We start from the raw sequence: 15,567 nt of genomic DNA on the forward strand, positions 1-15,567 counted from the left end.
GGCAAACAGAAACTCCTCTGGCTTGCTTCAGAGACATTTTAAATTTGGTGAAGGGTTTCTCTGCCCAGATGATCCAAACTGTTTATAAATAGTGGTTGGGATCAGCCGAATCAACACCGATTGGGAACGGAACTTGGGACTTGTGGCTCGGGTGCTGAGTGGATGAACATGGTGATTCACATGACCTTTTTAATATATAAAATAAAATGCATATGCTGCATCAAATTTGCTCGGGTAGGATGAGGACGATTCTCCCAAAAAAATTCTAAGTGCTGAATTCACATGAAAACTGGAGTAAATCCTGGTGTTTTTTTCAGCGGGAGTTTCAAATTAAATCTCCCACACTCTGCGCACTGCAGAGTGCACTAGCATAAATCGCACTGAAAATCAGTGGGCTATTTCCACTGGGAGACGCTGGCAGCATAGCGCCGAGCAGGCCACTGTGCATGCACCATTCTGTCAATGCATAGATCGCCGCATGCGCAGTGACCCCTGTCTGCCGGTCTCCTGATCATTGGCAAGTTCAATCGCTGGTCCCCCGACCATGTCCGGGCTCAGCCACGATGCCTTGCTCTTTTCCCCCACCGATCCTGTCTGCAGAGTGGCAGCGGGACTGCCCTGCCCCATGCCCGATGGGCAGTGCTATGGGGCCCCCTGGGGGCATCCCACCACCTGACCCTCTGGGGGGGGCCTGATTGCTCCCCCTTCACTTCAGCGGGGTCGGGCCGCTAGCTCTCCGAAAGTGATGAGCTGTTTTAAACCCCGCTGGAGTGAACCACTCTTAGTGGGGTGGGGACAGGCTAGCAGGCCCGGAGACTTACAGTCGCGGACTCACTAGTCATACTTAACTTGTATTGACTGCGTATCTAATGCAGCTCCATGCCTATTTCTGGCTCGGAGCTGACGACGACAGAAATCTAGCACCAGGAGAGGTGCTCAGTGCTCAACGCCCAGCGCGGATCGTGCTAATCCGACCCCGCTGAAATCTCCCAGCCCACTGCGCTAATAAATTAGCGTAGCAGGATGGAAAAATCGCCCCCAAATGTGTGAGAAAGTACACTCTGGTGTTATGGCAATGCCCTCTGTGGCAAACAGGCGAGAGAATTTATTCCGCTTTGCAGCTAGATCTGCAGCAATGGTGCTGTGCCAAATTCTTGTATTTGATTGCCAAACCTCATCTCAGTAGCTGAGTTAATTAATTTAATTACGAGAAGCTACAATTTTCATGAGTGACTGGACCTTCTGCAATGATTTTAAGTATGTGTCGAATGAGATGAAGGCTGGTCAGATTGTCTCTTAACCAATATATTTAAGATCTAAATTACCAATGTTTCCAGTATTTTTCAATGCTTTTGTTTCCTCATAATGTAAAAGTAAAGCTGTATGATTAGGGAAAATGTATTTTTCGTGAGTGTTTGGAACAGATTGCCAGTAAAGCCAGGTAATATTGTCGCAATGGACCAGCTGTTCAGAAAGAACTGGATAAACTTCTGGAATAGAATTGAAAATTATATGGATCCATGTTGACAGCGATGATGAACATCATTGCTACTGTTGTGACTGTGAAAGTATCACCTATGGAAGCTAACTGAAGTGGTAATAATAAATGACTAAGTGTAGGAGAGCTTTTCCTAAGTATCTTTAGAGATGTGGAGGAATTTTATATAGCTTCCCCTCAGGAGACTAGGAAATCAGTAAAAGAGACCTTATGTATACATAATATGTGGAAGAAACAATATCAATCACCCAAATTCTCCTTCCTTGCTCTTTTGTTACGTGCGTCGAACTGTCACTTGTAAAATTCAAGATGTTAGGACCCCACATACTCACTCCACAGCATAACAGCTCAATGAACCAGTTCTTTATTTTGGAATGAAATACTTTGAGTTCACTAACCCATCAATCGACATAAGAAATCATAGAAACCCATACAGCACAGAAAGAGGCCATTCGGCCCATCGAGTCTGCACCGACCACAATCCCACCCAGGCTCTACCCCCATATCCCTACATATTTACCCACTAATCCCTCTAACCTAATCAGGACACTAAGGGGCAATTTTAGCACGGCCAATCAACCTAACCCGCACATCTTTGGACTGTGGGAGGAAACCGGAGCACCCGGAGGAAACCCACGCAGACACGAGGAGAACGTGCAAACTCCACACAGACTTGCTGGACCACCCTGACCAGTCCTACACGGTCCCAGGCTGTTCAAGACATGACAACCCTCATCTGGTCCGAGACCTGATCCACCATTCCCAGAGGGCTGGTCTGTCGAGCGCCTTCCTGTTCCTTGACCAGGAGAAGGCGTTCAACAGGGTGGATCGCGAGTTTCTGCTCGGAACTCTGTGGGCATTTGGGCTCAGGACGCACTTTGTTGCCTGGATCCAGATCGCTGTACTCTGCTGCAGAGTGTCTCATTAAAACTAACGGGTCCCTGATGGAGCCCCTTCGCTTTGGGAGAGGAGTGTGGCAGGGTTCCCCCTTGTCCAGCCAACTGCATTCGATTTGCATGGAGACATTCCTGTGCCCCTTGTGGAGGAGGTTGTCGGGTTTGACTCTGCGCGGGCTGGGCGTCGGGGTGGTCCTGTCGGCTTACACCGATGACGTGCTCCTCATGTTCATGGACCCGACTGACCTGCAGAGGATGCGAGAATGCCAGGCCGTGTACTCCACCGCATCCTCTGCCAGGATCAACTGGGCCAAGTACTCGGACTCGTGGTTGGTCCATGGCAGGTGGACTCCCTTCCGGAGGAGCTCAGGCCTTTCACCTGGAGAAGACCAATCTCCTCTACTTGGGAGTCCATCTTTGCCCGGCTGAGGAATCCTGGCTGGCGAACTGGCAGGTGCTGGAGACCAAAGTCACCGCTCGCCTGAGTCACTAGACAGGACTGCTCCGAGTGCTCCGAGTGCTTGCAAGTTCTTGTTATAAACCAGCTGATCGCCTCCTTGCTGTGGTACCGGCTGGTCACTGTGACCCCTCCCCCTGACTTTGTCACAAACATCCAGAGAACCCTCGTCCGGTTCTTCTGGGAGAACAGACTACAGTGGGTCCTTGCTGAGGGTTTGTATCTCCCGCTTGAGGAGGGTGATCAGGCGCTGATGTGCCTTCGCACCAGGTGGCGACCTTCCACCTCCAGACCCTGCAGAGATATCTTTACATTGAGCCTCCTCCATGATGGTGTGCCCTGGCAACATATTTCTTCTGCCAGGTACACGGCCTGAATTATGACGTGCTGCTCCTGTACATAAATCCGGGTAGTCTTCAGACCTCCTTGCAGGCGTTGCCTGTCTTTTACCAGGACCTTCTCAAAGTCTGGAACACAGTCGCCTCGCGCCGCAGCTCTCCCCCGTCAGGAGTAGCGGCTATCGTACAAGAGCAGCTGCTCAGGAATCCACTGCTCCAACCGTATAACTTCAGGCGGCTGGTGGAGAGGAGGGCCATGGGCGCCGGGCTGACCAGGATCGGGGGTGTGTTGGGTGGCCGAGGAGTGGGCTGGACGAGCTCGCTGAGCAAGTGGGGGTGGCCGTCCAGCATGCGGCCAAAACCATCCAAGACCTTAGGACAGTCGTGCTTGGACCCGAGGGCACACATCGTCTTGGAGGCGCAACTGTGCGGTGGGATCCTGCCTGAGCGTACCCCTGCTTGGATGGAATTTCACATTGGCCTTAAACTTAGACTGCTCCCTTCCCGGGTCACGTGCCCCACAGCTTGAATGCCCTCCGTGCCCTTTGCCTCCATGCAGAGGCGATTCCTGTACGGGCTGCTGCTGCACACCTTCTACTACTGCATTCTTGCTCGTCGCCCAGATACACTTTGGCGGGCCTTGTTGCTGCCGGGTGGCGGAGGTCCCTCTACGGGGGGGGATTCTCTCCCTCGCGCCATCTTCTCCCCCCTCCCCCCCCGCCCCATGTCTACATATGCACAACGTTTTCAGTTTTCTAACAAACCTTCTATTGAAGTTTTATTTGCACTTCAGTCCCACGCTCCTGATTTACGGTCACCCGGTGCGGAGGGGAGCAGGGAAGGAGAAGAACCTCCTTGTGAACCTGCTCCTGGGCCTGGCAAGGCGAGCCATCAGCAAGTCCAGGCAGCGGGCGATCGAGGGGGTCGTCCAACCTAACTGTCTGCCCCTCTACCGCGGCTATATTTGCGGCCGGGTGTCCCTGGAAAGGGAACATGCAGTGTCTGACGACACAGTTGATGCCTTCCATTCCCGCTAGGCACCGCAGGGACTGGAGTGTATTATTGACCCCTTTAATCACATTTTAATTTGATGTTTTAAGTTTCCTTTTAGGAAGTTGCCCTTTTTGAGTTGTCCCCAAGTTAGTTTGATTTCGTTTATTTTGTTGAACAAAAAGATATCCCTGATTGAGTCCTAATTAGCCCAATCCAGGAACCTCATATTCCCTATTTAAAGCAGGTGTGACAGTCGCTCTGCCTGCTGAAGCAGGGAGCACACAGGGAGCTCTGTTGTGTAGTATGTCTTGTAAATACAAGAACTTTTGGTGACGGGACCTTCGCCTCCATGGATTATTTGCAGCTGCACCACTACTTTTCAATTACTAATTGTTGTTCTTGTTTGATAAATAGTAAAATATTTTTCCTGTCTTTGTCTCTTATGCAGGCACAGGCTCATGAGGGGTCACATGGGTGACCATTCCCAGTATTTTGCCCAAGTGATCATTCTTCATGAGCTGAGCTTAGACACTTGGAATTAGCAATTAGACAATTACAAGGAGGCTCAAGGTAAGGGGGGAAGCTTCCTTGGAGATGTGCGGGGGAAGTTTTATACACAGACGGTGGTGGGAGCCTGGAATGCACTGCCAAGTGGGGTGGTTGAGCTACATTTAAGACTTATCTGGGTAGACATATGAACAGGTGGGGAATAGAGGGATATAGGCGGTTGAACTAGATAGAACAACGTGATTGGCACAGGCTTGGAGAGCCGAAGGGCCTGTTCCTGTACTGTACTGTCCTTTGTTGTTAACCATGAGAGAAGTTGCAGTTGAATGCAATGCTGTTTTCATTTGGCATCCAGTTGCGGGGGGGATGGTAGGAGTATGCAGGTAGGAACACACTTGTAAGTCAGCAGTCCCTCAACTAACTGACAGTAATTCTTCTCTCTCAGGCCATATGTGTTCCATACCACAACACTGAATCTCATGGTATCTTTGGCACATTCTATCCATCAATGCTTCAGAATATCTCACCCTTGTATATCCTGAAAGAGAGGCAAAGGCTGACCTCAGACACCTCACTACCATGTAACGAGGATTGGTTTCTGAGCTGCCTGTCAAGCTTAAACTCTTGAATTAATTGTCCCTCCTCCTGCTGTTTAGGGGCCCCTATGACCTGAGTTGTCTGTCCAGCTGAGTATTGAAGGATATCCCATTCTAATCCTCGGGTACAAACTGCTATGGTATACGTTCAAAGAATTACCAATGTTTTAAAGTTGATCCAACACGCACAACAATGTCGTTTTTCTTGTTGTTGCAAAAAATATCTTCTAAGATATCTGAAAGAACCTTACAAACATTTCAAAATGGCCATCACAAAGTTTTAATTCATTTATGGGATGTGGGCATCACTGGCTAGATCAGTATTTATTACCCATCCCTCGTTGCCCTTGAAAAGGTGGTGGTGAGCTGCTGCCTCGAACCACTGCAGTCCCAGAGGTGTCGGTACACCCGCAGTACTGTTAGGGAGGGAGTTCCAGGATTTGACCCAGCGACAGTTAAGGGACGGAGTTATATTTCCAAGTCAGGGTGACGAGATACTTGGAGGGGAAAATTCAGGTGGTGGTGTTCCTAGGCATCTGCTGCCCTTGTCTTTCTAGATGGTGGTGGTCGTGGGTTTGAAACGTGCTGCCGAAGGAACCTTGGTGAGTTCAAGCAGTGCATCTGTAGAAGATACATTCTTTTTTGTTGTTGGATGGATTGAATGTTTGTGGAAGGGATAGCAATCAAGTGGGCTGCTTTGTCCTGGAGTGTATTGATCTTCATGCTGTGTTGTTGGAGCTACACTCATCCAGGCAAGTGAAGAGTATTCCATTACACTCCTGACTTACAGAGTCATAGAAGTTTATAGCATGGAAACAGACCCTTTGGCCCAACTTGCCCATGCCACCCTTTTTTGTAAGCCCCTAAGCGAGTCTCAATTGTCCGCATTTGGCCCATATCCCTCTGTACCCATCTTACCCATGTAACTGTCTAAGAGCTCTTTAAAAGACAAAATTGTATCAGCCTCTACTACTACGTCTGGCAGTTTGTTCCAGACGCTCACCACCTTCTATGTGAAAAAATTGTCCCTCTGGACCCTTTTGTATCTCTCCCCTCTCACCTTAAACCTATGCCCTCTAGTTTTAGACTCCCCTATCTTTGGGAAAAGATATTGACTATCTAGCTGATCTATGCCCCTCATTATTTTATAGACCTCTATAAGATCATCCCTCAGCCTCCTACGCTCCAGGGAAAAAAGTTCCAGTCTATCCAGCCTCTCCTTATAACTCAAACCATCAAGTCCTGGTAGCATCCTAGTAAATCTTTCCTGCACTCTTTCTAGTTTATAATAGGGTGACCAGACTTGTGACTTTTAGAGATGGATAGGCTTTGGGGAGTCAAGAGGTGAGTTACTTGTCACAGGATTCCTACCTAGCCTTTGGCCTGTTCTGGTAGTCATAGGACTTATATGGATGGTCCAGTTTCAGATAAATGGCGACCCCCAGGATGTTAGTGCGGGATTCGGCAATGGTAATGCAATTGGATGTCAAGGAGTTGGAAATTACCATTGCCTGGCACTTGTGTGGTGCAAATGTTACTTACCACTTGTCAGCCCAACCTGGATATTGTCCAGGAATTGCTGCATTTGGACATGAACTGCTTCAGTATCTGAGAAGTCACAAATGGTACTGAACATTGTGCAGTCATCTGTGAACATCCCCAATTCTGACCTTATGATGGAAGGAAGGTCATTGATGAAGCAGCTGGCATTCACATCTTTTGTCCAGGTTTAAACCAAGGCTGTAATGAGCTCAGGAGCTGAGTAACACTGGCAGAACCCAAACTAAGCATCCATAAGCAGGTAATTGCTGAGTAAGTGCTGCTTGGATAGCGCTGTCGATGACCCTTCTATCACTTTTTGTTGACATTCGAGAGTAGATTGATGGGACAGAAATTAGCTGGGTTGGATTTGTCCTGCTGGAATGTTATCAGGGCCCATTGCCTTTGCAGTAGAGTGAATCAAATTGGCTGAAGACTGGCATCCTAGGGACCTTTTGAAGGAGGCTAAAATGGATCGTACACTTGACACATCTGGCTGAAGATTGTTGCGAATACTTCAGTCTTATCTTTTGCACTGATGTTCTGGGCTCCTCTATCATTGAGGATGGGGATTTTTGTAGAGTCTTTTCCTCGAGTGAGTTGTTTAATTATCCACCACCATTCATGGCTGGATGTGGCAGGACTGCAGAGCCTAGGTCGAATCTGTTAGTTGTGGGACCGCTTAGCAATGTCTATTACTTGCTGGTTGTGCTGTTTGGCATGCAAGTAGTGCTGTTGTTAGCTTCACCAGGTTGACGCCTCATTTTTAGGTATGCCTGGTATTGTTCTTGGCATGTCCCCTGCACTCATGAACCAGCGTTGATCCTCTGGCTGTTGGTAGAGTGGGGGGGATATGCCAGACCATGAGATTACAGATTGTGGCCGAGTACAATTCTGCTGTTGCTGATAATCCACAGCACCTCATGGATGCCCAATTTTGAGTCACTAGATCAGTTTGAAATCTGTTCCATTTAGCACGATGGTACTGCCACACAACACGATGGAGGCTAGCCTCAATGTGAGGACAGGGCTTTGTCTGCACAAGGACTGTGTGGTGGTCACACCTACTGATACTGTCATGGTGGATCGGTGGCTGACCAGTTGGTGAGGCTGAGGTTGAGTATGCTTTTCCCTCATTGGTTCCCTCACCTCCTGCCATAGTCCCAGTCTGAGTTTTAACAACAGGTTAAAGTCCAACAGGTTTATTTGGTAGCAAATGCCATTAGCTTTCAGAGCGCTGCTCCTTCGTCAGATGGAGTGGATATCTGCTCTCAAACAGGGCATACAGAGACAAAATCGAGTTACAGACTCAAGTTCCTGTCGGGGAGCACTTCAGCGGTCACGGGCATTCAGCCTCTGATCTTCAGGTAAGCATTCTCCAAGGCGGCCTTCACGACACACGACAGCGCAGAGTCGCTGAGCAGAAACTGATAGCCAAGTTCCGCAAACATGAGGACGGCCTAAACCGGGATGTTGGATTTATGTCACACTATCAGTAACCCCCACAGCTTGCCTCCTGGACTTGCAGAATCTCACTGGCTGTCCTGTCTGGAGACAATACACATCTCTTTAACCTGTGCTTAATGCTCCCTCCACTCACATTGTCTGTATCCTTCAGACCTGGTTGGCTGTAGAGATTCGCATTCTAATCAGTATTCTGTAACTTGATTTTGTGTCTCTGTATGCCCTGTTTGAGAGCAGATTTCCACTCCATCTGACGAAGGAGCAGCGCTCCGAAAGCTAATGGCATTTGCTACCAAATAAACCTGTTGGACTTTAACCTGGTGTTGTTAAAACTCTTACTGTGTTTACCCCAATCCAACGCCGGCATCTCCTCATCATAGTCCCAGTCTAACACCTATGCCCTTTAGGATTCAGCCTGCTAGGTCTGTGGTGATACTACTGAGCCACTCACTCTTGGTGATGGATGTTGAAATCCCTCACCAGAGTGCATTATGCGCCCTTATCACCCTCAGTGTTTTCTCCAAGTGGTGTTCAACATGGAGTACTGAATCATCAGCTGAAGGGAGGATGATATATGGTGTTCAACAGGAGGTTTCTTGTAAATGTTTGACCCGGTGCCATGAGACTTCATGGGATCCAGAATCGATGTTGAGGGCATTCTAAGGAACTCCCTCCTGACTGTATGCCACTGTGCTGCCACCTCTGATGGGTGTGCCCTGCCAATGAGACAGGACATACCCTGGAATGGAGATTGTGGTGTCTGTCTGCAACATTATCTAACATGATGTGGAGATGCCGGCGTTGGACTGGGGTGAACACAGTAAGAAGTCTCACAACACCAGGTTAAAGTCCAACAGTTTTATTTCGTCGAAGTGCTCCGAAAGCTTATGGTATTTGCTACCAAATAAACCTGTTGGACTTTAACCTGGTGTTGTGAGACTTCTTACATTATCTAACAGGTGTGATTTTGTGTGTATGACTATATCAGACTGTTGCTTGACTAGTCTGTGAGACAGCTCTCCCAATTTTGACACAACTCCCAGATGTTAGTCAGAGAGACTTGACAGGGCTGGGTTTGCCATTGTCATTTCCCGTGCCTAGGTCGATGCTGAGAGGCCTATCTGGTTGTATTCCTTTTTGTTCCATTTGTAGCAGTTGAATACAACTGAGTGGCTTGATAAGCCATTTCAGAGGGCATTTAAGAGTCAGCTACATTGCTGTGGGTCTGGAGTGCAAAGATATTCAAGTTTTCTTCACGGATCGTCTTGCACTCTTCAATACAATTGTGATACGTGTAATATTCACTGTGTACATTCAATGTGAGTCTAAAGTATGAGGGGTTCTATACAATTCTCCACCCCTCAGTGCACTGTGGCTGAAAGGTCTTTGACAGCAACCTTTTCCCATTGCACCACATCATAATGTTTTATTTGCAAAAGTATGCTTTATTCATGAAATATCTGAGAGAAACATTACAAAATATTTTAAGTTTTCAGAACTGGCAAGTGCAATGATATTTCACATTCACAGAGATCAAGATGCACTCAGGTGCTTTAACTCAGTAATGAGAACATTACAAACATTTCAATATTTTGTTACAGAGAGGACAGTTCGTTCAAACTATATACACAATCATGAAGCACTCCTGAGGTGCTTCAAGCACAGAGTCAAAGGGGTTTTACCCAGTTACCAGCCCCTCCGTGTACATTGGCTGAAACGCCTTGCACAGTGGCCTTCCCCCATTGTGCCTTGGCAGCAGATGCCCCAAGTGTGAGTGTGTCCCTCAGCATGTAGTCCTGGACCTTGGAATGTGCCAGTCTGTACCACTAGGTCGAGGATAATTCTTTGCGTTGGAAGATCAACAGGTTTCGGGCAGACCAAAGGGTTTCTTTTACAGAGTTGAGGATCCTCCGGCAGCTACTGATGTTTGTCTCAGTGTGCATCCCTGGGAACAGCCTGCAGAGCGCAAGAGTTCTGCATCACGGAACTACTCTGGATAATACCACTGTATTCCCTCCAAGACTGCCTTTGCAAAGGCACACTCCATAATGAGATGTGTGACCGTCTCTTGCCCACCTGCAGCTGCTGTGGATGGTGGCACACATCAGGCATACATTCTGACAGGGAGTAAGTACCCTGCTCAACACCAGCAACTAGGTCTTGGTGCTTATTTGAAAGTTCTGGCAATGAAGCGTTTTGCCAGATGACTCTGACAGTCTGTTCAGGGAACCATCCGACAAGATACACACGCACAATTATTCAATCTGGTATTCCGCCAAAACATCCTAATCAACATTTAAGAAGGTAGTGTGTATTATTGGGAATTGATCCTTTTTAAGCAATCCTGACTTTATATCAATAAGGTAACATAAATTAAACTAAAAATCTGCCCTAGATCAAATTGATAAGTTTCAAAATGTAAAAGAGGTTTAACCATCAGTTGTCCAAATGGTACGAATTTCTTTTTGTTTAGAATCTTTGGGGACTTTCTAAAGTCACCCTGCACGAAGGCAATGACAGAATTTGCATTTCTACAATAACTTCTAACATCCACATTATGTCTCAAGTGCTTCACAACCAGATAATTACTTTGAAGCTGAGCCTCGCATTGTAAAGCCAACAGGGAACATGGATTGATCAAAGCTCAGCCTGATCTTGATATAATTGTCTTGCCCGTCTCAAACTGGGCCAAATGGCTCATTAGTTTAATTACTGTAACGTCAAGTTGAATCTGTTTCAAGAAGATTCTCAACTTTGGATATAATAGGTATTAGAATGGATTTACAGAAACAGGCTGTTTGGCTTTATGCCTCCTGTCACAACTCTTCATAACTTCCTTTCTTCTTTGTATTTGTTTAACATTCACTTAAATACATTTTTGCTGTCATTTCAACTGCTACCTCTAGCAGCCAGTTTGCCATTCTCACCACTCTTCTGGGTCAAATATTTTTTTTCAGTATTCTCTGTTGGGTTTAGTAGTGCCTATCTTATTTTAATAGCACTTAGTTTTATATTCCCCACAATTGGAAATATTTTCTCAGCCTTTATTTTATCATGCTCTCGTTATCTTCAAGATCTCTAGCAGGTCACCCAGCAGTTTTTTTTCCCTAAGAAATATGCTCCAGCCTGTTCAATCTTTCCTGATACCTATAACATCTGAGTTCCAGTATTATTCTTGCAAATATTTTTTGCACCTCCCCTGTTTTTTCATCCTTTTGATAATATGGAGACCAAGACAGTTCAAAGCACTCTTTTTTAAAATTTGTTTAGGGGGTGTGGGTGTCTCTGGCTGGACGAGCATTTATTGCCCTTGAAATGAATGGTTTGCTAGGCCATTTCAGATGAGTGTTAAGAGTCAACCATATTGCTGTAGGTCTGGAGTCACATAAGCCAGACCAGGTAAGAATTGCAGATTTCCTTCCCCAAGAGCATTAGTGTCAACAATGGTTTCATGGTCATCGTTGACTTTTAATTCCAGATTTTTATTCAATTCAAATTTCGCCATCTGCCATAGTGGGATTCAAACCTGGGTCTCCAGACCATTACCCTGAGTCTCTGGCTAAGTAGTCCAGTGACAATACCAGTACGCCTACGTCTCCAACATGATTTTGAAGATAACTGGTACTGTAAGGCTTATCAATAATCTCAGCTCCCCTCTTGCATTTCAGGTATTCATTTCAGGATGAGGAGGATATGTTCATGGTGGTGGACCTCCTTCTGGGTGGAGACCTTCGCTATCATCTGCAACAGAATGTTCATTTTAAGGAGGAAACAGTGAAACATTATATTTGTGAGCTGGCCTTGGCATTGGATTATCTACAGAGCAGATGCATCATTCACAGGTCAGTCATTCAGACTATAGAGGGACAGGGCGAGTGTAAAATGGAACATTACCCTGGCATGCTGAAATCCCCTTTTCGATGTGATAACTTCCCATAATGTTGAACTGAGTTAAGTTCAAGGAAGGTTCTTGATTGGGACTCATTTTCTTTACTGCTGTTTTCGGGGTAAATATTTCTATAATGAAAAATTCTCTTTAATAAACTCATTATATCTGCTGAGTTGGTCACCAATGAAAATCTACAGCTCATCTGGCTGCAGTGTGAATCTCATATTTTCTTGGAAGCTTAGTTACTCTCGATCAGAATCAAAACTTTGGTACCGATGGAACTAATATTTCCTGTCACCAATAATATTATCTTGCATACATTCTATTTCCAATGGTGTATTTCTCATGACACTGGAACAGATAAGTGTCCCTTTACCAAGGTCAGAACTCCAACTCATTCTCTCTTATATTCTTAGTACCTATTTATTAATATTTGTACAGTGCCTTCGTACATTCTGGCAAAGGGAAGACACCTGAGTCTAGAAATTACAGTTAACTTCAGCTGGGAGCACAGGTTCACACGAGGCTAAAACCACTTAAAGCTAGCCTGCACCTCTTAAAGGTCAAATTCATTCCGGCTGTTGGAATTGTTTGTGGAGGACATTCTGAGCAGAAAGAAGAGTGAAAATGGTGGAATAGCATAGAGACAGCATCTTCCAATGGACTTTGCTGCCCCACTGGAAACCTTGCTGCAGGAAATGGACAGGAGAAAAGAGGTTCTCAATTCACAGTGGGCCAGGATTATAATTGTAGATTAATTGTTTTCAATTGTTACAGGTAGTGGGCATTTATTGGAGATTTATTTCACCTATAAATAGTGTATATCGCTGTAAGTAAAAGTTTATAAAAGTATGTAAAGATTGGCTCTAATTCTATCCTTCACTGTCTGACTTTCTAAAGTATAACATACAAAATCTCTGAGACAGACACTGAGAAGGCAGTAGGAACTGAGAGTTTCCACTGTCAATACAGCACCACTGTCAATATAGCACTGAAGTCTTGAATACAGTGCAGGACGGAGTTTAATGGCCTTAGAAGTGGCGAAAGTCAGTAAAATCTCAAACATCAAATTCTTACAAATGGATGACTAGCCTCATATGCTGGCCAAATTCTCAACTTCCTTTGCAGCTCAAGCTGAAACCATCCAGTGCCTAAGTGTTGCAGTGGAAACTCAGGCTGAAGTAATGAAATCTTGGCTGGCTATTCTGTAGATTCAGACTGCTGCCATCATGACTACAGAAACCAGATCCTAACTGCCTCCTATTCACCATGAATGTGCAATCTCTCTACACCTCCATCCCACACCAGGACGGCTTGAGAGCTCTTTGCTTCTTTCTTGAAAAGAGGCCTGAACAATTCCCATCTACCACCACTCTCCTCCACCTGGCTGAATTTGTTCTATTTCTCAACAACTTCTCCTTTAATTCATCCCACTTTCTCCAAATCAAAGGAGTAGCAATGGGTACCCGCATGGGTCCTAGCTACGCTTGTCTTTTTATGGGATATGTGGAACATTCCTTGCTCCAGGCCTATCCAGGTCCCCTCCCACAACTCCTTTACCAGCACATCGATGACTATTTTGGTGCCGCTTCATGCTCTCATCCAGACCTCGAAAAATTCATCAACTTCGCTTCCTTCACCTGGTCCATCTTCCCTTCCCTTCCTGGACCTTTCTGTCTCCATTTCCGGCAATAGACTATCTACCAATATCCATTAGAAGTCCACTGACTTCCATTGCTATCTGGACTACAGCTCTTCACACCCCACATCCTGTAAGGATTCCATCCCTTTCTCTCAATCCCTCGCCTCAGTCTCCGGTTTCCCCCCACAGTCTGAACGACGTGCTGGTTAGCTGCGTTGACCCGAACAGGTGCCGGAGTGTGGCGACTAGGGGAATTTCACAGTAACTTCATTGCAGTGTTAATGTCAGCCTTACTGATCACTAATCATAGAAATCATAGAAACCCTACAGTGCAGAAGGAGGCCATTCGGCCCATCGAGTCTGCACCGACCACATTCCCACCCAGGCCCTACCCCCACAAATTTACCCGCTAATCCCTCTAACCTACACATCCCAGGACTCTAAGGGGCAATTTTTAACCTGGCCAATCAACCTAACCCGCACATCTTTGGAGTGTGGGAGGAAACCGGAGCACCCGGAGGAAACCCACGCAGACACGAGGAGAATGTGCAAACTCCACACAGACAGTGACCCGAGCCGGGAATCGAACCCGGGACCCTGGAGCTGTGAAGCAGCAGTGCTAACCACTGTGCTACCGTGCCGCCCCCAATAAATAAGCTTTAACTTTAAAATCACTCATGGCACCTTCCCATGCAATCACAGAGGGTGTATCATCTGCCCCTTTACCTCTTCCATGCTCACCATCCAAGGTCCAAAACACTCATTCCTTGTTAGGCAACGTTTCACTTGCACCTCTTTCAATTTGGTCTATTGCATTTGCTGCTCCCAATGTGGTCTCCTCTATATCGGAGAGACCAAGCGTAGACTGGGTGATCATTTTGCTGAGCACCTTCGGTCTGTGTGCAGTCAGGACCCTGATCTTCTGGTTGTTTGCCATTTTAACACACAATCCTGCTCCCATGCCCACATGTCTGTCCTTGGCCCGCTGCAATGTTCCAGTGAAGCTCAACGCAGATTGGAGGAAAGGCACCTCATCTTCCAGCTAGGCACATTACAGCCTTCCAGTCTCAACATCGAATTCAACAACTTCAGACGATTAGCTCTACCCCACCTCGACCTCTTTGTTTTCATTTTATTAAATTTTTTATTGTTCTTTACCTTTTATTTCTTTATTGTCTTTCTTCATTTTTCTTCCCCCCTCCCCACTCTTTCCCCCTACTTTATCCCCCCTTTCCCTACATTTTCTCCCCCTTTGCTTCCCTTTCCCCCTTTTTCTAAATTTTATCTCTCTCTCCCACCCATTCCCTCCCTCCCCCCACATCTGCATCTGTCACAGTTCACCCTCTGATTTCAGCTTCTCTGCCATTTGGCCATTCACACTCTTTATTCGCTCTATGGACTGCCATTAGCAGCCTTTTCCCCTGGTGATTATGTGGTTTCTGTGGTTATGACTCACCTTTCATTCCCTCAACCTGCAGTATAAATATTTCCCACTTGCTATGCCTTTTAGCTTTGACAAAGAGTCATCTGGACTCGAAACATCAGCTCTTTTTCGCCTTACAGATGCTGCCAGACCTGATGAGATTTTCCAGCATTTTCTCTTTTGGATACCAACAAGTTTGCAGGGTCTCTGAGTCCAGCAGTCTGCTGTAGCAGGTTATTAGGCTAACTGAGGTGCTACACTGGAAGGATTAACAACACCAATTTTAAACGCCCCAGAAAACGCTCAGCAAATCTGCAGACTTAGA

General features: G+C 46.3%; 1 protein-coding gene across 1 annotated transcript in view; it reads left to right on the forward strand.

Annotated features, from left to right (window-relative positions):
• The window catches only part of LOC144505530 (serine/threonine-protein kinase 32A-like), a 249,148-nt gene that overhangs the window by 114,601 nt on the left and 118,980 nt on the right, over positions 1-15,567 (forward strand). Inside the window, exon 4 of the mRNA XM_078231656.1 lies at positions 11,957-12,130. Within this exon, the coding sequence (XP_078087782.1) occupies positions 11,957-12,130 (174 nt within the window). The remainder of the gene's footprint in view (positions 1-11,956; positions 12,131-15,567) is intronic.

Source organism: Mustelus asterias, chromosome 16 (genome assembly GCF_964213995.1).
Source record: "Mustelus asterias chromosome 16, sMusAst1.hap1.1, whole genome shotgun sequence".
Lineage (NCBI taxonomy): Eukaryota > Metazoa > Chordata > Chondrichthyes > Carcharhiniformes > Triakidae > Mustelus > Mustelus asterias.